At 36.5% G+C, this 21,395-nt stretch overlaps 1 protein-coding gene across 3 annotated transcripts in view; it reads right to left on the bottom strand.

The window, feature by feature from the left end:
• Window positions 1–249: 249 nt before the first annotated feature.
• Window positions 250–21,395, bottom strand: part of LOC127287610 (RING finger protein 121) — a 96,342-nt gene continuing 75,196 nt past the window's right edge. For 2 of the 3 annotated variants that reach the window (XM_051314629.1, XM_051314627.1), the window contains exons 3-8: window positions 8,118–8,259; window positions 7,879–8,033; window positions 7,560–7,788; window positions 7,125–7,360; window positions 1,524–1,640; window positions 250–381 (exon numbers count right to left, since the gene is read on the bottom strand). In XM_051314629.1, coding sequence (XP_051170586.1) covers window positions 357–381; window positions 1,524–1,640; window positions 7,125–7,360; window positions 7,560–7,788; window positions 7,879–8,033; window positions 8,118–8,243 — 888 coding nt within the window. In that variant the 5' untranslated portion in view covers window positions 8,244–8,259 and the 3' untranslated portion in view covers window positions 250–356. Of the gene's footprint in view, window positions 382–1,142; window positions 1,641–7,124; window positions 7,361–7,559; window positions 7,789–7,878; window positions 8,034–8,117; window positions 8,260–21,395 lie in introns of those variants that run through there. The other variant, XM_051314628.1, reaches the window with a different exon arrangement.

Here is a 21,395-nt window from a genome sequence, read left to right as displayed (position 1 = left end):
CCAAGTAATTTAAAATTTAAATTGCTTTAATAAATGAATTTTAAATAATGTTTTGTAAAAAAGGGCAATATATTAGTTTTGGAATGAATAATTTTTCTTTTTAAAGTTTTAAATATTATTTTTAATATTTTTTGACTTAACATGTTTTTTCTGTAAATTACAATAATTTAACAAATTTTTTATATTAGTTTTAGGTGTTATTATTTAGTATTTATAAAAATGAAGATAAGATATTTTATATTCTAATAATTTATGTAGAAGAAAACATTTATTAAATATTCATTTCACAACAAATTAATTATATAACGTAAATTTATTTATAACATCAAAGAAAATGCTGCCTTGATATCTGCAGCTTAACTTGGTGACTGACGAACATATCTGAAAAATGTCAAAAAAATCTTGTAATTTATTATTGTTATAAAAGGCTACACTGCATAAAAATATATTACAGAATAAAATGTTATGATTAGATTAAAAAATTTATTGTAGCAGATTGTAATAGCGTAATTTTCGAAGTAGATTAAAAAATAGACCCTCTTTAAAAAACACATTTTTATATAATAGAAATTTTCAAAAAGTTAGAAATTATTTTTCTATACATTGAACTGATACGTTTAAAATAATATATTTACAACACGAAGTATTTTCGTAACATTAGCATGGATGGATCCATGAAATCCTGAAAAGACTTTTCTTAACAGTAATTTTGTAACAAATATGAAAAATAAGTGCTGGTTACCTTAACGGATCAGGGTTCGATTAAATTCAATTTAACATTTATATATACAGAAATTTATTTTTGACAAAATAAAATTAATACGACACAAATATATTATCCGTTAGATTTTTAAAACTAATTTTCACCATACATTATTTTAGTTAGAAACATATGTTATATTTTTAAAGCTTAAGTCAATTTTTTGTTTAAAAAGAGAACCCTTTTTCTCGATACTAAAATCATTATTATTAAAATGAATTTTGAATAATTGAAATAAAATGTTTGAATGTAATTTTCTTCTTATTAGTAGAAGGTTTAGAATCATTAGAAAAATTTCGAACTATTCTAGTAACATCCGCTAAAATTGGAAAATTATCTAAAATTTGGTGTGAAAAAGCCAAAATAAATTAACGCTGTTAAATCCAGATAAAAAATTGTTTATTTACATAAAATTTTTAAATAGGAAAATCTATTTTTTTAAAAATGTAATCGTACATTAACATATAGTAATTTGCATTTTATCAGTTTACATCAAAATTATTAATCTCGAAGTATTCAACATAAGTAAAGCTTTCGATAAAAAGCCATCAAAACATGTTAATGTTAATGAAATGTTTTTACGAAGGCCACAAAAAGATATTTTTTTTTTTGAAAGATAATTAGTACTGTATAACGCAAAATTATAGAGTTAATAATATGTCTATCGTCGATCTTCGAATTTCTCAATGCTTTTCGATATTAGAAAAGAGAATCGTGAAGTGATTTGATGATACATTGATGCATATCAAAACAATTTACTTACTCAAGGCCCAAGGCCCAATTGATACCACGTACTAGGAACAAAATTAATGGCTGCCACGCAACTAACCACCTGATCCAATCTAATAATTGTCCATAAAGAACATGCGGTCGTTCCCATCTTTATAGTTATTGTAAGGAAAATAGAATAAAATGCCTATAAAAGATAAATTAATGCTAGTAAATTTTTTAGTTAATGTTGTGAAATTTATGTAATGAACCCTTCTATATTCATTAATTAACAAAAAGTTCATTGAACTTAGATAAAGTTTACTTTAAATTTTTCTCTAAATCATTGCAACACAACCAACTCTGTTGCAATGTTTTAGGAATGGGCCCTTGCTCAGGAAATTCGCTGAATGCGAATGAATACTACTATTTCAACATTCAAGCAAAGGAGTAAATACTAACATTGACATTATATAAAAATCGCAAAAAGTACTATATATACATAGCTATGTATACACGGAAAGAATTTCGAGTCGTCTGCTATGTCGCTTACCGCCCATGAGTTGTACTTCTTCTTCTTCTTCTTCTTCTTAATGACTTGAGGCACAGCCAACTGTCAAAACAATAAACTTAGAAGACGAAAAAGTTCTAGAATACACTATATGCTACACTGTTGGTAATACAGGTTAGACAACAGCAAAGTAAATCCAGCTTATTGGAAATTAAGATTGAATCAAATATATTGTTCGCTTGGAAACGGACAAGTCGAGTACAAGGAAAATGACTTTGCCATACGTTGAATCTATTCATGAATCATAATAAACTCCCATGAGAAGAATACATGTGAGAATTGAATTCAAAGCGTATAGGCCATACATTGATATATATAATTGATCTCAATAGCAATTTCTAAGTTTCAATCGGAAAAAATAACACAATGGTTGCTTAAAGTAAGACTACCGCAGTCAGGCTCCCTCTGGGCAAAGCAATGAGAGACAAACTCAAGTTGAGAGAGAAACATCAATTGTACTTGTAGCGCGGGAAAATGTCAACACCGGGTTTCAAACACTTTAAATATACTTAAACCTTGAACAAGGGGTATACAGTTAAGATATTAAACTGTCGAAGACCACAACACTACAAGGTGACACCAAAAATATACAAAAGATGTTTACATAGATCTACAAAGCATTGTAAACCGCAGAGGTCACAGCACAATAACAGTGAGTCGTCTCAAACTCAGATAAAACCAGAAAAATTTATGAAAGAACACGCGGAACAGAATGAAGTAATAAAATAGATTCTCAGGATGACACAAAAATTTTAGATATTTCACAAAAGGTTACGATGAGCGAGGGTAGAAGTCACACTCGCTTATAGAACAAAACTCAGAACTGATCAGGATTAGAACAAACTTCGAAGAACACATCAGAGAGCACGTGGTAGAACGAACGTTTTAATAAAAAGGTTATATAGTTGCTTTCAGAAGCAGAACAAATCATTAGTATTTACTACACAGAACTTGACTAAGATGAACTAAAACTTGTTTGAAAAAATAATAGGTAGAACAAAATCGATTAAAAATGCATGGAGTGCCGGAACATATTCCGTCCGGTCACTACCGCTGCCAAGTTAGAACTCCCATGAGTTGTACTTCTAGTCCCAGTCACCTGATATACAGGAATCGCGCGAACAGATGTATGAAAGTGGGGGATATCACTTGTCTCGAAAAAATGCACGTCTCATGTGCATAAGTCAAGACAAGAGAAGTTTCGTTCGCATGAGGATCGTGCGTTTGCGTCACCGAGTAGAAAGACACCACGTGAGCATAGGCCCGAACTAACAGTTGCGCCGAAACCAGAACGTTTAATGTCTCGAAAATGCACACCACATGTGCAGTGAAAGGACATCCCATGCCTCGTTGTTCTCGAAGCGTCCGCACAGCAGACGTCTCAAAATTCTATCCGTGTAGTAACCCAATTATTATTATTGTTATTAAAAGGGGAAATAAAATATTTGTTATTATATAGATTCAATTGATACTATACATATATATGTGTGTATATATCGACACAATTATTATTATTGTTATTAAAAGGGGAAATAAAAAATTGTTATTATATAGATTCAAAATAGTAGTATATTCTACGAATAATGATTGTTACTATATTAAATTCAAAAAAAGGAAGAATGTGAATACCATTATTATTATCAAATGGAATGATTGTCAAATTAAATCAAGGACTAATAATTAATTGAGCTCTACGCCTGTGAGATTCACAATATTGCGAAATAATTCGCTGAATAAGAGAATAAAGAAAAAAAGGGGAAAAACTTACTTACTAAAATCAATTTCAAAATTATGGACATAGGTTAATTTCCACTCCTAATATTCCATAGAAATTTTTCCAAAATTATTATCGCAAAAATTGTAATATTAAATAAAAAATAAAAAGGCTGATTATTTCTACAATTTCAAAACAGAAAAAGGAATGTACGTTTTTCCAAAGAAATTCCAAAAAGGATTTTCCAATAAATATAGAAAAGGGAAAGAACTTAATTATTAAAACGGTCTCTTTTTTAAAAAAAAAAGATATATATTCTACAAAAATAAAAGGAGAAATAAGTTCAATGCCTTTAACAAATTGCAAGCTTGCATTTGTTCAATAAGTTGAACGACTTGTTGCGAAACTATAGACCCTTATTGCACAACAATTCCCCACCTGTGACAATTAACCAGTGTCCATAAAAACCAAATGAAACACATCAAAAATCGCAGTTTTCTAGTGTTTCAAACAGATTAACGTCGCGAGTCGCGAGTTATTATTTCACGAATTAAAAACTTGTGATCGCGAATATTTGCTTAAACGAGACTGTCCGTCTCGACTTACAATTTGATAAATATAACTAAAGTTTTGATTATTTTCTTTAAAACGGCAAGTAGTAAAGATAAAAATAATAATGGAATGAATTATTCACAAGCGTAGAGTTATTGTTTATTTTCTTGTATTAAAACCGCGAAAATTAATTAATTAGTTATTAAATTTTTCAATTGGTTCAGGACGTTAAAGACAATAAAAGAAGAGAATTTATTTAAAAAAAGAACACATATTATTATTATATTACGGTTGATCGGGAATCATTCCATATAATAATAATGGTGCAATAATTTTAATCTACTTCACCGAGGGTGAAAAACAACATTTTTATATTCGTCGCCCGCTTCTATCCAGAGATTGGGGCGGTAGAATTAAGAGCCTATAAGAGAAATAGGTAAGAATATATAATATTTGTATCGTTCCAACCAATGTATATTATTAATTCATTTTTCACTTCATTAAAAAGAATTGTTGTGTATCATTCTCATCCTTAAAATAAAGAAAACAGATGTAAAAGAATTGAACAAATTTAATTAATCGTATTTACACCATAACTCGGCTACCTAATTCTTTTGTAAATCGATCTTTTAAATTCGCGAGAGATATCTGAGAAAAGGGAATAACGTTCCACATTAAAAAAAACAAGTTTAACTTGGCTATTTGAACCGGAGAGATTTGAATTTTAGCAATAATGACACAAGTAAATTTTTTAAAATCAAAAATAAAATAAATCTAATTTTCAAAACGCAACAATTTATATAAATTTTAAAGTGTAATTATCTGGTAGTCTTGGAAAATGCTGATTGTTATAGCTATTTGTCTTTTTTTAGGGGCACTTGTCAAAATCAGTCAAAGTACAGCAGTTACTCTTTAAAAGGAGTAAAAATTCGCTTTTTTGAGGGTAGCAGCTCTCTTTGTGGCGAAATACGCTGCCCTCTTGCGTAAAAGACAACAACTCTCTCTACAAAGACAGCAGAGTTCCTTTATTTTTTTCAGTGTATCCTTAAGAAAGGTGCAATAATTATTGTGTAATACTCAAGGTACCTTTTTTAAAGCCACCGAATTATTAAAATTTATAACAATCAGTATTTTTCAAGACTACCAAATGATTACACTTATAAATTATATAAATTGGTCTTTTTAAAGGCCACAAACTGATTATATTGAATGAAACATTAAGAATTTTTAAAGTGTGATTTCAAATTCGTAATAAGCGACCCCAAAAACCTCCGAGTAACAAGTTAAAAACGATTTTGATGATTGTTTTAAATTTTAAGTCTACATATTGGATCCGCCAGTTTGGATTTTTTAAATCTGACTTCAGTGACCCCAAAAACCCTGGAGTAAAGGCGCAATCACACCTTTTTGGCTGCCTGCAGGTTACCATGGCAACGCATGAGAGCGAGTGCGACAGAAAATTTAAAAATTTGAATTTTCAAATTTTCTGTCTCACTCACACTTGTGCGTTGCCATGGTAACCTGCAGGCAGACATGCAGCCAAAAAGGTGTGAGTGCGCCATAACAATTTTCAAGCAAATCTAAATGATTTAAACGATTTTATATGATCCAATATATATTGGATTCGACATTTTGAAAATTGTAAATCTGACAATTGATGCTTCTTATTTGTAATCATTGATCACCTCTTTTAATTGCGTAAGAAATATTAATAAATAAATAAAATATTCTTTAAAGAACTAAACTTAAAATGTATATTTAAAAAAATATTTTTTAAAATAAAACAAATTTAAGTTCTTGTTCTGCTGGCTCAGGTAATGTTAATGGTCAATGCCCAACACCAATTGCCAAACTGCAACTTAACTGAACTAACGGAGCGAATGGGCAGGTGACTCCTTAATAACCAATTATTTTCAAAAATATATACCAAAAACTGATTAGCCTTTTGTAACTAAATAACCGGGTATAATAAAAGTCCGTTTTTTTTAAAACAATAAATTATTCCCGAGAAACCAGTTATTTACAAATAAACAGATACTTTCATTCAACCGGTTATTCTAAAATAACCAGAAAACTGTTAACTGTTTGTTCAAAAATTTCATAACTGATTAACCGGTTAAGAGAATAACCGGATCTATAACCGATTAACCAGTTAGTCGCACATGCCTAGTACATAATATATAGGGCCGCAATTTTGAAATTTTTGAAAAAGCCATTCTTGCATTCTGTTTAAATTTTATAATCCTTATCATGAAAATATTGTCAAGCAGATGTTTTTAAAAATTAAAGTTTTTCTGTTAATCCTTAAAAATACATCTTAGATCCTGACATAAAGATATATGAAAACAAATTTGTACATCGACCAGCAATAAACTTAATGTACTTCTTGACACCCGGATTAAGTTGTAAAACAGATATCAGAATGAGAAATCTTTCAAAACCTTTAAAAATTTATAAATTCTATGTCTTTCTTCGTTTAGTTAAATTCTATCTCTCTTCATCCCACCAGTTTTTCAAATAATTTACCCTTATAATATTTCAGAAAACCGTCCTTATAACCATTCTGCTGTTGATCGTTCTGACGACTAGAAGTATTTTTATTAAATGTTGAGTAATGATTTAATTTGGAGTTTTCATTTGTTTATCTTTCCAAGAAATTCACTCCTTATTAATTTAACGAGTGTGCGTAATGAAATATATGTAATAAAATTCATGGCACCAATTCGATATTTAACATTTATAATATCACAGATATTACAATATTTAATATTGTAATCAATAAAATATAAATGATATAATATACTTTTCAAAAAGGATACGGATTGCAAAACATTTTCTTGAGATCAACTTTCTCTTTACAGTAAGGACAAATTTGTTTTTTTCCCACAATGCACCAACCTCTGATGCAAAATTCATGAAATTCGTGCTCACAACTAAGTTTATATGTGTTCTCTATAACTCCCTCCTCGTGTTCGGAAATTAGAAGTTTGTTTCCACATACGGCACAAACATGCTTATCTAACGTTCTAGTTGGCATTTTCCCTGGTGTATAATACTATAAAACATAAAAAGTATTATAGATTTAAATAAATAATTAAATTAGAAATAACATTAATTTATGGATACAAATAGATTAATATAATTTCCAGTGTAAATTCAAAAAGACTAGAAATTTACTACTTGATTAAATTTCGTATTGTTACATATATCAACAATTAAGATTTGCTGGAGCAAGAGTTTACAAACGAACTTACCCCTACATGCGATGCCATTTTATCTGCACATATTTCAGCTACATCTCGACCCAGTACTCCAAAGTACAGTCCATAAAATAAGCACAGTAAAGCAAAATCCATCCAAACTTGTGGTTTCATGTTGAAAATGAAATTTAAACCAAAGAATGTTGCAAGCATTGCAAAATAGGCAACAATGCCGAAAGCATAACTAAGTTTATATATAAAATAAAACCATTTGTACACTAATCTGAAAAATAAAAAACAAGTTAATAAATTCAAGAAAGTTACAATAATTGGTAATACAAATATTAATAAAAATATAAAAAAAATATTCAACCTTGGAGTGTTCCTCTGTAAAGGATGCTGCAAAGCTTTCCTCATAATAAGGCCTGTTATACAGGAAAAGACTAGCCACACAAAAATAAATCTCCACCACAAATTTTGAATACATATTCCTAATGGAATGATCCACATTGCAACTAATGTAACAAACTAAAACATTAAAAAAATTTTATTAATTTAATTTGTTTCAAAAAAGTATATAAGTGTAGCTCATACATTTTTATATTTTCATACCTGATATGATCTACAGTGTCTTTTTTTCCATTCAACTAGTGCAATTTGGGCTACTATTAATGTTCCCAATAATATAAACAGCATCTCTGCATGCATTGCTTCGTGACCCCGATGCAATTCGTGCATCTTTAAATGTTCCAGTCTATAAAAAGTAAGCATTTATTACACATAAACTTGATATTTAGATACTTTTATGAAATTACATATTGTCTATGTTTATATCAGGACAGCAATATTAATTCTTACACTACACGGAAAGAAATGTGATAAATATTTGATAAATCTGATAGGAAATTTTAGTATTCTCTTTTTAAAACGCGGAACATTTAGGTTTGATAACGAAAATCGGTATATTTTTACCAATAGTCTTTTTAGTAAATATATTCCAGAAATTGAAATTATTATTTCGTAAATTGATAAATTTATACGAAAAACCAGAAGTAAGTTAAACCGACGCGCACTTCGTTATTTACTAAATTTATATGAAAATTTGGAAAGATTATTTCGAAATTTGTTAAAACTATACTAAAAATTCGAAGTGGTTCAGTCGTGACAGATGACGACAGAAACACCAATAGATTCTACGCCAAAGTTTTATCTCTTTCTCATCTCGAGGATAGACGAGGATATGATTTTTTAAATGCACACACACACATACACCGCATTGTTTTACATCGATTGGCTTATTTTTATTCCTAACCTATACTAACGATAATACGTATAACATTCGCAGAACAATGCTTCATATACAAATTTACGCTAATGTGAAAAACTGATGTGACCATTCTTATATACTAACCAGACATATTTTCCACCGCTTATGAGAAAGGTGAAATTATATCAAAACATGTTTAAAAATATAAATAAAAATCATTATTTATTGGGAAATAATTAAATATTTTATTATTTTTTAAAGAACAATTTTTTTTACTGATTTATTGTAAAATCTTCGAAATTAATTATTTAAAAGAAATTCAGGTCTGTATCAAGATAATGGTAAAAAGGGGCTTCGGCAAATTTCGTCGAATCTCGTTAACTTTGAAATTTCTTTTTCAATTTTCATATCAAATATATCAAAATCTGAAATAATTATATCATTTTATACAATTCTAATTACGAAATTTGAAATATTTGGTTAGAAAAATTGATAAAGAACTTATTAAAATTTGACATTTTTGTGTTTCAATAAAAAGATTTCAGATTTCGTAAATATTATATCAAATTTTCTTTCCAACTACATTAAATATTCTTATTTTAATCTCAATCATTCTTAAAAATAGTATCGAAAATCGTTATCATGACAAAATGTTCCGCAATTGTAACCAAATATACTAAAAAGTAACACCATAATATTAAATATTATAATTAGTTAGAATTAAATAATTTTAAGTTAGAAAAAAGATAGAGACTTAAAGCGAATATTCTGTGTTATATCATATAATTTAATGGTCAGAATCGAATCCCCACCTGCTGTGATAAAATTGAGGGAAATTTCGGAATTAATAAAATTTCGATCACTCATTGTGATCATGTTCGATCTATACTGCGCTGTTCTCAAAGGTTTTGGCTAGAATCGTCGAGGTATATAATCATTTTAGTTATATCAAAGAAAATTAGTGTTTTTGTGTGAAATTTTTTTTATTTTTTGTTGTGTGTTTTATTACAGTTCGGCGTTTATTTGTTTTATTGAAAGTGTCAGATGGATAAAAGAAGGATAATCAGTGCGAATTTGTTTATCTTTTTGTTTTTATTGATGGAATTTGAGTGTTTTTCGAATGGTCAAAAGGATCTATTGAATATATAGTCGCTCCATAGTCATAGAGATATTCAACATTTCTTCGGAAAGTTGACGTATTTCCACGATTTACTTGGATGAGTATTGATTTTTTTATGCCTGATCATTTTCATTATCTTATATGAAATAAGCCAGCCATTTATCTAAAAACATGATCTAATCTCTTTTGTTTTGTTTTTATTTCCTGTTATATTACTTAATGTTTAACTATTAATTGATTTTCATTGAAAACAGAGCAGTTCATTTATATATTAATATTTTTATGATAGTCATCTTCAATTCTTAATTAAATATATGTTATTCTCAAAAATTGATCACTATTTTGTATTATTTGAACTTTATAATTCTGTGGCGGTTTAATTGATTAAAATTAAGAAAAGAAATCCTAGTATTAACAAATAAATATATTTAATAATTAAATTACAATTATTTATTAATTGTGTTGTGCTGAGCATTATATAAAAAAACTATTTTTTTATTCACAGAAATTGATCGACATTGGAGATACAACGCTGTATATTTTTAACTACGGTAAGTTTGTCTAATTGTGTTTTTTTTCTTTGATATGAGTCGCACTTCTCTATTGAAAATTCCTACAAACTTTCCCACGTGTGATCCTTTAAAACCAATCTATAAAGAATCCTCATAAGATCCTTCGTAAGATTTTACGTGAGATGCGTTTAAGGAAACTCCCAGACAACATGCGACATTACTGTACGAATTTGATTTAGTCAACGTTATAGGAAACTATATAGTTTTCTATGTAGGAAACCGTAAGGGAACGTAACTTTGTATTTTCCCTTACGGTTCCCTACATAGAGAACTATACAGTTTCCTGTAACATTGCCTGATCCAAATTCGTACAGTAATGTCGTATACTGTCTGGGAGCTTCCTTAAACGCATCCCACGTAAAATCTTACGAAGGATCTAATAGGATTCCTAATAGATTCGTTTTAAAGGATCACACGCGGGAAACTTTGTAGGAATTTTCAATAGAGTTCTAGTAATAATAAAAATATATTTCTCAACACTAACGAAATTGAAAACAATTTTAATTATTATCATTTAAGGGGTCTATTAAATTTTTGATAGGTTTAAATTATAAATATTGATATACATTGTGACGAAGTAATTCGTCACAAGGCAATTTTTGACTGGGGTTGGGTTTCGCGCGTTTGGGGATTTGTAGCAGAGACAACGCAGGAGTCCAGGAGGTGGCGCCATCGCGGCGGCCACTCATGGAACGAGTCGGAGACGAAGGCGATCGAAGTAAAAATCAATGTAAGATAGACTCGAGAGCGTGTAGGAGTCTGATAGCGTGTGTCGAGTAGATTTTGAGAGTTGTGTTTTTGAGAAAAGTGTCGTGTGACAGAGTGTGTAGATAAAATCAAAGGAAATAGTAGAAAAGTGAGTGTGGGTGATTTCTTTTATTTGGGGCAGATCCCAAAGAGATTCCTGTCCTTTTCGAGTCATCGACAACAGCGGGGTTTTGGTCGACTTGTTGCGATTCGAAGGAGCTGGAGAGGACAGCCAGAGTGTCTTTTTGTGAATTTGTCGACGTGGGTAAGTCCAATTTTGGTTGTGTCGTGTCTCAAGGGTCGTGTCCCTTTTTGCGACTTTCGTTTTCAACAGAATCTCCTCTGAGATTTCATTTGATTTATTTGAGTTTTGGGGTTCTTTCGTGATTTTTCTGGTTTGCCAATTCCATCTAAAAATTGGCTGGCGTCTAACAATAATCACGTTGGGTTTTCTTTTGTAACAATTAAGAGGGGTTATTAATTAATAACATTAATTAATTAAATAATTTCGTTATAAAAATTGGCGCCCAACGTGGGGCCTCGTTGAGAAACTTTGAGACACGACAAAATTTTTGTGACTTGATTTTTGTGACTTTCTCGACCTGATATTTTCGACAGAAAATATTTTGTTGCTGATTGTAATTTTTCATGTAATGAATTTTATTGTTTCTGCCCTGAAATTTATAATTTGCGACATGGTTGAGGAGTTGTGTTCGGGCAAATAAAGTGAGACAATTTCGCGAGTGTTCCCAGGTAAATTTAATATGCATAGCGTCCGCCATAGTCACGTGTAGAAATTTTCAAGAATTAATTTCAGAGACATTTCTCGACCGATTTTGACGAATCGATTTTTCTCGGAATCAGTGAATTTTTCTGGATTTTTGTGCGTGATTAAATTTTGAAAAAAAATTATTTATTAATAATAATTGCTTCCCACGTGGCCGGCGTATTAATTATACCATGTGATTCGTCGCGCATGCGTATTACGTGATATCTCGGTGTTTGAATTTGAGCCATGCTTCTCGACTTGGAAGAAGATAGAAATTTCAAACACTTGTGACTTGCGCAGTAGGGAATCTTGCGACTTGTAAAATTTTCAATGAGTGGAGAAATTGAAAATTTTAAATGAAACGTGTAGAATAAATTTGAGTGTCGATTAGTGTGACTTTTAAAAAAGAGAATTGTTAAATAAACAAAAATTAATCCAGGACCGTATTATTATCGCGACGGTCATCTTAAAAAAATTTTCTTTAATTATAATTGGAAATTTTAGTGGGTAAAATTTCCTTAACGACAAGTCAAGTAATTGTTGAATTTTCTTTTTGTTTACCAGGGCCGTGTCAACGGACGACGGGCCCTATCAAAAATTAATTGACATTTTACGTGAGAATTTTTAATGGGAAAAATTCTCTTAATGACGACCCGGTTATAAAATTAAATTTTTACGAGTGACCAGTGCCGTGACTAATAGTTAGCGGGCCCCAAAAATTATAAATTTTATTTAATTTAATTTTTGCGACAGGTTAATTTTTGCGACAATTTATTTTTGTGAAAAGTCAAGTTGTGTTAACTTGAATTTAATTGTCAGGGCCGTACCTATAAAATTGGCACCCCTATTTCTAGAATTCCAAAATAACTGAAAAATTTTAGGGAGTAAAATTTTCCTTTGCGACTAGTCAAGCAAGTGTATAAAAATTATTGACCAGGGCCGTGTCAACGGATCGACGGGCCCTTCAAAAAATTAATTTACAATTTTGCGTGAAAATTTTTAAGGGAGAAAAATTTTCTTTGTGGCGACTCGATTATTTAACGGAATTTCTTTTTATTGACCAGTGCCGTATCTAGTAGGGAACGGGCCCCCTTAAAAAAAAAAAAAAAAAAATTTTTTTTTGGGGTTTTTCGACAATTAAATTTTTCAAGCGTTCAAGATGGCAGAGGCAATTGAACGAATGCATTTCTACAAAGAAAGGATGCGTCTCTTGTTAACAATTCCACAGGCGAAGGAATTGTGGCAAGTGATTTTGGGAATGCCGGTAGGACAAGTGGTAACGAGCCTGCTGACTAATCAATTATGTATTAGTGGCTCTTTACAAGTTCTGCGCGAACGACTGTTTCGGGCAGAATTGAAACTCGCGCTCCCCCCAGAAACTGACGTGCCCTTTTGCGACGAGTACGATAAGGGGAACTCAGTCAAAGTTTTCCAGTTTGAGGCATTCACGGAAGAGAGTTTATTGCCCAACGTAAATCTTAAAAGAGGAGGCGAGTATTATACGAGTAGCGACGAGGAGAAAAATTCACGGTCGATTCGTGACTTGGGAGATTTAGGAGACCGACAAAGTCAAGGAGCCATTAGAAAAAGGGGGGGAAGTGAAGCATCGCACAGCAGACCAAGTCCGACCACCGATGACTTTCCAACCCCTCCACCGCCCCTTCCACAATCACCACCGGTGATGTCCACAGCGTCGATCCCCACGAATTCCCCACCACGAATGTCAGCCGTTCATTCTATGAACTCTGCGCCAACGACCACCGTGAATTCTGCCCCGTCAATGAGGGTTTCAGCGACGATGTCGCCCGGGGTGATTAGCTTGCGACAGTCTGTAGCCAAGTTTACCCTGAGTCCAGAACTACAACAGCTGATCCGTATTAATAACCATTTAATGGCTAGAATGGGTCAGAATGTGGGGGATAATAGCAATTTCCACCGGCCATCTCAAAATCCAGTAGAATTTGCGACTGGGGAAGGGGATGAAATAACTTCTGTTAATCAGGACCAATCAGGAGGAGAGAGTCCCAACACCATCCCTAACCCAACCCCCCGGACAGTAGGTGAAAACAGGATTAGGAGTGGGGAAGTATGTGACAGTAGGCGCACATACATAAAGAGAGAAAGGGGTTCAGGCGTAAAGAGCGAACCCAGCGAGTTAGGTAGCAACAATAGAAGTGTGAGATCAGAAGTTAGCGACAGATTCTCGACTAGGGGAGGGAGTCGTCAAGAACGTAGGGAATCCAGCCGAAGGCATACCCCCAAAAATACACCACGGGTTGATGCTAGGAGGACACTTTTCGACAATTCTTCAACTGATAACGAGACTGACGTTAGCGACAGGACTCAGAGGCGAAGAGACTATCGTTTAGCTTCTCGATTAACTCAAATCAATAGGACTCTTAAAGATTGGGATATTAAGTTCTCGGGTGAAGAGCGAGAAGATCCTGAAGAGCTCTTAGAGAGGATTGAAGACTGCCGAGATTGCGCCATGATAAGCGACGAAGATCTCCTCCAAACACTCCCCAGCATTTTTAAGGGTAATGCGAGTAGGTGGTTCCGCACAATTCGTAAAGAAATTAGTTCGTGGAGGTCATTCAAAAAAGCTTTTCGACGAGAGTATTTAACGACCATTGATGACGACGAAGTGGTAGACGAGATGAGGAGTAGGACCCAAGCGAAAGGGGAGAAAATATCCTCTTACATAACCAGTTTGCGACTGATAATGGGGCACCTTAGGAAACCATTGTCGACCAGGGAACAGGTTAAAATCGCGTATAAGGGACTTACCCCCACTTATCGGAAACAAGTTGATTCATCGGGGTTAGAATCACTCTCGAAATTAGAGAGAAATTTGCGACAGTTCGAAAAGGTTCAAGATCTCGACGACAGATACGTTCCCCCTCCCCCTAAAGAGAAAATGCGTTTTCCCGCCGCGGCTTATAAGGGTGCGAAGAAGGATGAGAAAAAGCCATCTTCCTCTAAAGAGACCAAGAAGATAGCGGCTTTAGAAGACGAGTCAGCGACGGGTAGCGAGGTAGAGAAGGTGGTCGACAAGAAGGGTAAGGGGAAAAAGTCGAAGAAGACAAAGAAGACTGATTCTGAGAAGGGGACTACAGAGGTGAATGCAATTAAGCAATCAAGTCCTCAGCCATCCGCGACTCCGATACGGGCTTCTAACCCTACTTTTGCGACAGTGACCGCTGGGAAAGGCAAGCGCCAATTTCCACCAAAACAAGGAGTTGGAAATACCGGACATACAACACAAATTGCGACGGGCGGGTCGAAGCCATTTGTGGGGGCATGTTTCACATGTCAAATGGTCGGACACAAAGTTTCGGAATGCCCCATGAGGACATGCTTTGTTTGTCAACAGCGTGGTCATTTCGCGGCACAGTGTCCAGCTAGAGTCCAGGTAGAGTCATGCCTTGTTTGTCGAGCGCCTGGCGTGAATTTCCTTAATTGTCCGAATTGCGTCCAAGTGAGGGCCGCTTTGGGAAACGGACAATGGGGGGCACAGAGCGGGTCTGTACCCCCCTCCAACCCACTGAAGAATCCTTAAAACCGATTCTTAACGACGGGGTAGCGACCAGGGTTGGAGAAGGTTCAGGGGAAAAGGAGAGTAAACCAAGAGGGTTAAATTTTTTCCCCATCAACGAGGGTGCATCCTGTAGTGGGCAACAGAGTGGAAAGAGACCACTCAAACAGTAGTGATGAGAGAGTTGGTACTGACGAATTAAATGAAGAGAATTCATTTAAATTTGCGACACAGGTACCAAAAAGCCAAATGAGTGGAGAGGCATTCACTCAAAAACGTGTTAGTGACAGATGGGACTAAAGATACTGAAATGGAGTCAGTACCAATAGTCCAGGGGAGGGGAGAGGCTGTGACGGGCACAGCTGACCCAGAACCCTTATTCGACAAGGATGTAGACGGCAGTCGTATGGAAAATCGTTATTTCTTTCGAATGACCATTGGCGACAAATCTTATGAGGCACTTTTCGACCCTGGAGCGATGATCTCGGTGATTAGCGACAGAGTAGCTGAGCCTTATAAGAGCCGCATCCAGCCTTGCAATACATCGATAAGAAGCGCCATTGGAGGAGTAACTGAGACAGCTGGATTGTTGAATTTGAACATCGAGGTGGATGGCCATTCTCAACCGTTTAGCGTCAAGGTCCTTAGTTCAGTAGTACAAGACATAATTTTGGGTGTGGATTTCTGTAAAGCCTGGAATATGGAGGTACAATTGGGACTGGGGTTATGGAGAGTTTTCAATGGCGACTGGCATGTTTTTGGCGTCAAGGATGGGATTGAGAGTGATGAGTCGATCTACGCTGAATGCGCTGGAATCTCTGCGTTGACGGACAAACAAAGAGAGATCATTCAAGAAATGGTGAACCGATTGGTTCTTCCAGAATCTGACGTACTGGGGGTGACAAATCTGACAGAACACCATATAAGGGTTACAGACGAGACACCAGTACAGCATCGACAGAGACGCATGTCACCTATTATGATCACGTGGGCTCAAGGACACATGATTCAACTACATGGGCAAGGCGTGATCGAACCATCAAGTAGCGACTGGAGGAGTGCACCGGTGATTGCCAGAAAAGGGAATGGAGATTTTCGAATGTGTATGGACTATAGGGATGTCAACAAGGTTACCGTCAAGGACGCCTATTTAATTCCGACGATAGACTCCATACTCGACAAGTTGAGGAAGGCGCGATACTTGTCGAAGATCGATTTGAAACTGGCATATCACCAAATTCCAATGGCAGAAGAGAGCAGAAAGTACACGGCCTTTGCCATCCCCGGCTCAGGACTGTGGCAATATCGACGAATGCCATTCGGCTTGACTAACGCGCCGATGACTTTTCAACGAGTAATTGATGCTCTTTTCGGACCGGAATTTGAACCTCACGTGTTTGGTTATCTCGACGATATAATAATTGTGACAGATACTTTCGACGAACACGTGAAATGGCTAGAGATAGTTTTGAAGAAGTTGGCAGACGCGGGATTTGTGGTTAACCCAGAGAAATGTGAGTTTGGGTGCTCTAGGGTTACCTACTTGGGGTATCTTCTCGACAATGAAGGATTGCGACCAGACCCCGAAAAAACCGAGCCAGTGAGAAACTATCCAGCACCAAAGAACGTCAAACAACTCCGAAGATTTTTGGGCATGGTGGGATGGTATTCGAGATTTATCCAAAACGATAGCGAAATCAAGATACCTCTTCTTAAATTGCTCAAGAAGAGTCGAGACTGGGAATGGGGCGAGGAGCAACAAGAGGCTTTCGACAAGTTGAAGGACAAACTTACGACAGCGCCAGTGTTGGCCCGTCCTGACTTTAGTAAGACATTCACCATCCAATGTGATGCGAGTAATTTTGCTATTGGAGCTGTGTTGACTCAGGAGTTTGAGGACGGTGAACATCCGGTGATGTATATCAGCCGTGTTCTGACAGGGGCAGAACGGAATTATAGCGTCACGGAGAAGGAGTGTTTAGCGTTGTTGTGGGCGATTAAGAAGTTGCGACCGTATATCGAGGGATACAAGTTTAAGGTGATCACAGATCACAGTGCCCTAAAGTGGCTCAGAAACTTGAAAGACCCGAGTGGTCGACTAGCGAGATGGGCCCTGGAAATGCAGGTGTGGGACTTTGAAATCATTCACAGGAGAGGTGCATTGAACCAAGTCCCAGATGCATTGTCCAGGATGAGTGAGGATGACGAAGAGATGATCGATGCCTTTGATACCATTATGGATCAATGGTACCTTAAGCGACGAGATTTGGTTCGACAATTCCCGGAGCGTTTTCCTGGATGGAAAATTGAGAACGATCATCTTTATCGACATAGGAGTGACCCGTTACTCCTTCCGATTGTTGGCGACGAGGATGGTTGGAAACTGGTGGTACCTGAGGAGTACAGAGAGAGAGTTCTCCACGACGGCCATGGATTGGCGTCGGCAGGTCATTTGGGGGTGGAGAAAACGTACAATCGAGTGGCGAGAGAATATTACTGGCAAGGAATCTGGAATGATGTCCACCAGTATGTCACTCGATGTCCCCAGTGCCAGCTTCACAAGGCATCACAAGCAGGACCGGCAGGACTAATGGGACAGAGGATAGTTGAGCGACCTTGGGCTGTAGTGGCAGCGGACACGATGGAGTTTCCACCAAGCAAGAGTAGGTGTAAATATCTTGTCGTGTTCCAAGATCTTTTCTCGAGGTGGGTTGAGGTGAAACCATTGCGATCAGCTGATGGAAAGTCGGTGGCCAAAGCATTTGAAGAATTGGTCCTCTTTCGCTGGGAAACCCCTGACTTTTTATTAACAGACAATGGGAAGGAGTTCGACAACAAGTTCCTCAAGGAAACGCTTCAGGAATATGGTGTCAAACACATCACCACACCACCCTACCACCCGCAAGCTAATCCTGTGGAGAGGAGTAACCGGACATTGAAGACCATGATTGCGACTTTCATAGGGAATGATCATCGCGACTGGGATCTTCATGTTCACGAGTTTCGCCATGCTATGAACACTGCGACACAGGTGGCGACTAAAACGTCTCCCGCATTTTTGAATTACGGAAGACATCCTCGACCGGTTAAAAGTTTGCGACGGGAGGTAGAACCACGAGACCAGGTTAGGAGAATTGCGCCAGAAGATTGGGTAGACAGGGTAAAGAGGTTGGATGCGTTGCGAGACTTGGTAGCGAAATTTATCGACAAAGAACGTGATCGACAGACCGAGTACTATAACCGTAATCGACGTGAGGGGTTGTTTAATGTGGGTGATTTAGTACTCCGTAAATCACACAAATTGTCGAGTGGTACACGGAATTTCGCGACGAAACTCGCACCGAAATATGAGGGCCCTTTCGAGATCGTGGAGAAATTATCACCTACGGTTTTTGTCTTAAGTGATAACGAGAGTCGTCGTATCCCTAAAATCCATGTCTCCGACCTAAAACGATACCTTCCTCCGCGAAATTAGTGACCATATCTAATGATTATTTCTTTTGTAGATCAGAGGAGGAGTTTTGACGAGGGTAGTAAGAGACGGAGAGAGAGGGATAAGCGACGGGGGCCATATTGGAGAGAGAGGATGTCCGGACATGGGAATAGTCGACGAGGAGATGAACGGCGAAGTGATCGTTATCGACCAAGATCGATGTCACTCCATCGCCCAGAGAGGACCTTCGAACCACCAAGAGACCTGTCGGTCCCACCTTCACTTTTGGACTTTCCAAATCCAGATCCTATGACGACCGGGGAATTGGGGGCTGTCAGACGGCCGCTGTTAGCGACTGGGGGATTGAGCGATGATCGTTCGGGGGATAGGGTCATCGAACCAAAGTCCTTACCGGTGGCCGAACCAATTGACGATCACCCGCATAAACGCGCGGGCGAAAGTTGGGCGCAGTTCGAGTCAAGATTGTCGATGATCGAACTGGAGCGGTTCATACAGGACAAGCCTCGAAAGTCGACGATGGAGCTGGAGAAGTTGAGGGACAGACAACGGGAAGAGAAGGAAAAGAGGAGAAAGGTTTTTAGGAAGGAAGACTTGGTCTACCCAGGGGAGGAGGAAGAGAAGGAAATCCCACCCAGGCCAATCACTCCGCCTGGACCTCCTAATCGATCTAAAACATCAGCCGTTGTCTCCAAATGGAATGAGAGCCAATCTGGGACCGGAAATTTGCGACAAGGGGGCGATGTGGGTGGGGGAAATCGATCCAGACCGTTACCTACAAAGACGACCGGGGTTATGTTCAATGGATTAAAACCAATATTGACCGACCCAACAGTCGACCCCCCTCCCCATGTTTGCCAGAACTGCTGGTTGAGAGGACATCGACGCCAGGAGTGTCCCAAGAAAGTGACAGAATCTTGCTGTTATAACTGTGGCAGGAAATATGTCACCCTAATCAACTGCCCCAGATGTAAAGAGGCTCACGAACGGTTTCTGGAGAAAAAGGAGTCATCAACAATTAGTGACAGGGGAAAGTTGGAGAAAGCGCGAGGACGGTCCCAATCAGGAGTTGATCCTTCATCATCGGGCCCAAAAACACCGGAGAAGTCCCGACATGTAGCAGCAGTCCCAATTCTTTACGACGTGACACCTCGTAAACCAACGGTGGTCTCTGCAGAAGAGAAAACGGAACCACCGAAGAAGAACACACCGTCGTCTTCGGAGTTAGTGGCGACAGAGGAGGTTCCTGCTATGGACTTGGTCAGCGCCATTGAACAACTGACTCGAATGATGACCGGGTTACCAGTTGAAACAATCAATTTGGCGGTTCGACAGTTGATTGAAGAGAGGCGAAGGACCATGGACAAAATGTAGTCCTCCAGATTGTCGACAAGGGACGATTAATTTTCGACTTGGGTTTGGTGTTGTGGTTAGGCGTTACTGCTGGGAGTAGTAACGGCCTAGGGGAGGGGTGTTTGTGACGAAGTAATTCGTCACAAGGCAATTTTTGACTGGGGTTGGGTTTCGCGCGTTTGGGGATTTGTAGCAGAGACAACGCAGGAGTCCAGGAGGTGGCGCCATCGCGGCGGCCACTCATGGAACGAGTCGGAGACGAAGGCGATCGAAGTAAAAATCAATGTAAGATAGACTGAGAGCGTGTAGAGTCTATAGCGTGTGTCGAGAGATTTTGGAGTTGTGTTTTTGAGAAAAGTGTCGTGTGACACAGTGTGTAGATAAAATAAAGGAAATAGTAAAAAGTGAGTGTGGGTGTTTTCTTTTATTTGGGGCAGATCCCAAAGAGATTCCTGTCCTTTTCGAGTCATCACAACAGCGGGGTTTTGGTCGACTTGTTGGATTCAAGGAGTTTGGAAGGATCACCAGAGTGTCTTTTTGTGAATTTGTCGACGTGGGTAAGTCCAATTTGGTTGTGTCGTGTCTCAAGGGTCGTGTCCCTTTTTGCGACTTTCGTTTTCAACAGAATCTCCTCTGAGATTTCATTTGATTTACTTTGAGTTTTGGGGTTCTTTCGTGATTTTTCTGGTTTGCCAATTCCATCTAAAAATTGGCTGGCGTCTAACAATAATCACGTTGGGTTTTCTTTTGTAACAATTAAGAGGGGTTATTAATTAATAACATTAATTAATTAAATAATTTCGTTATAACATATAAGGTGTTACAATTAATAAACACATTCTAGAAGTAAGTAAAATTTATTTTGGTATTTTTTTACATAAAAAGGAAATTGAAATTTTTTTAGATTTTATGCGTTTGACAAATAAAAAGTACTTATGAATAGTAATTTTATTAATTTTGAGAAATAATGTTTTTTAGAAATAAAAATGAATAATTATTAATTACTAAATATTGATTAATAATTAGTAGGTACAATCACATTTTTAGTAATTTGCCTGGTAATATGACTGGTGCGT

This window comes from Leptopilina boulardi, unplaced genomic scaffold (assembly GCF_019393585.1).
Source record: "Leptopilina boulardi isolate dan_hultmark-lab unplaced genomic scaffold, ZJU_Lbou_2.1 LbouV2_371, whole genome shotgun sequence".
Lineage (NCBI taxonomy): Eukaryota > Metazoa > Arthropoda > Insecta > Hymenoptera > Figitidae > Leptopilina > Leptopilina boulardi.
Note: the sequence above shows the minus strand (reverse complement) of the source record. Positions and strands in the feature narration are given on the sequence as shown.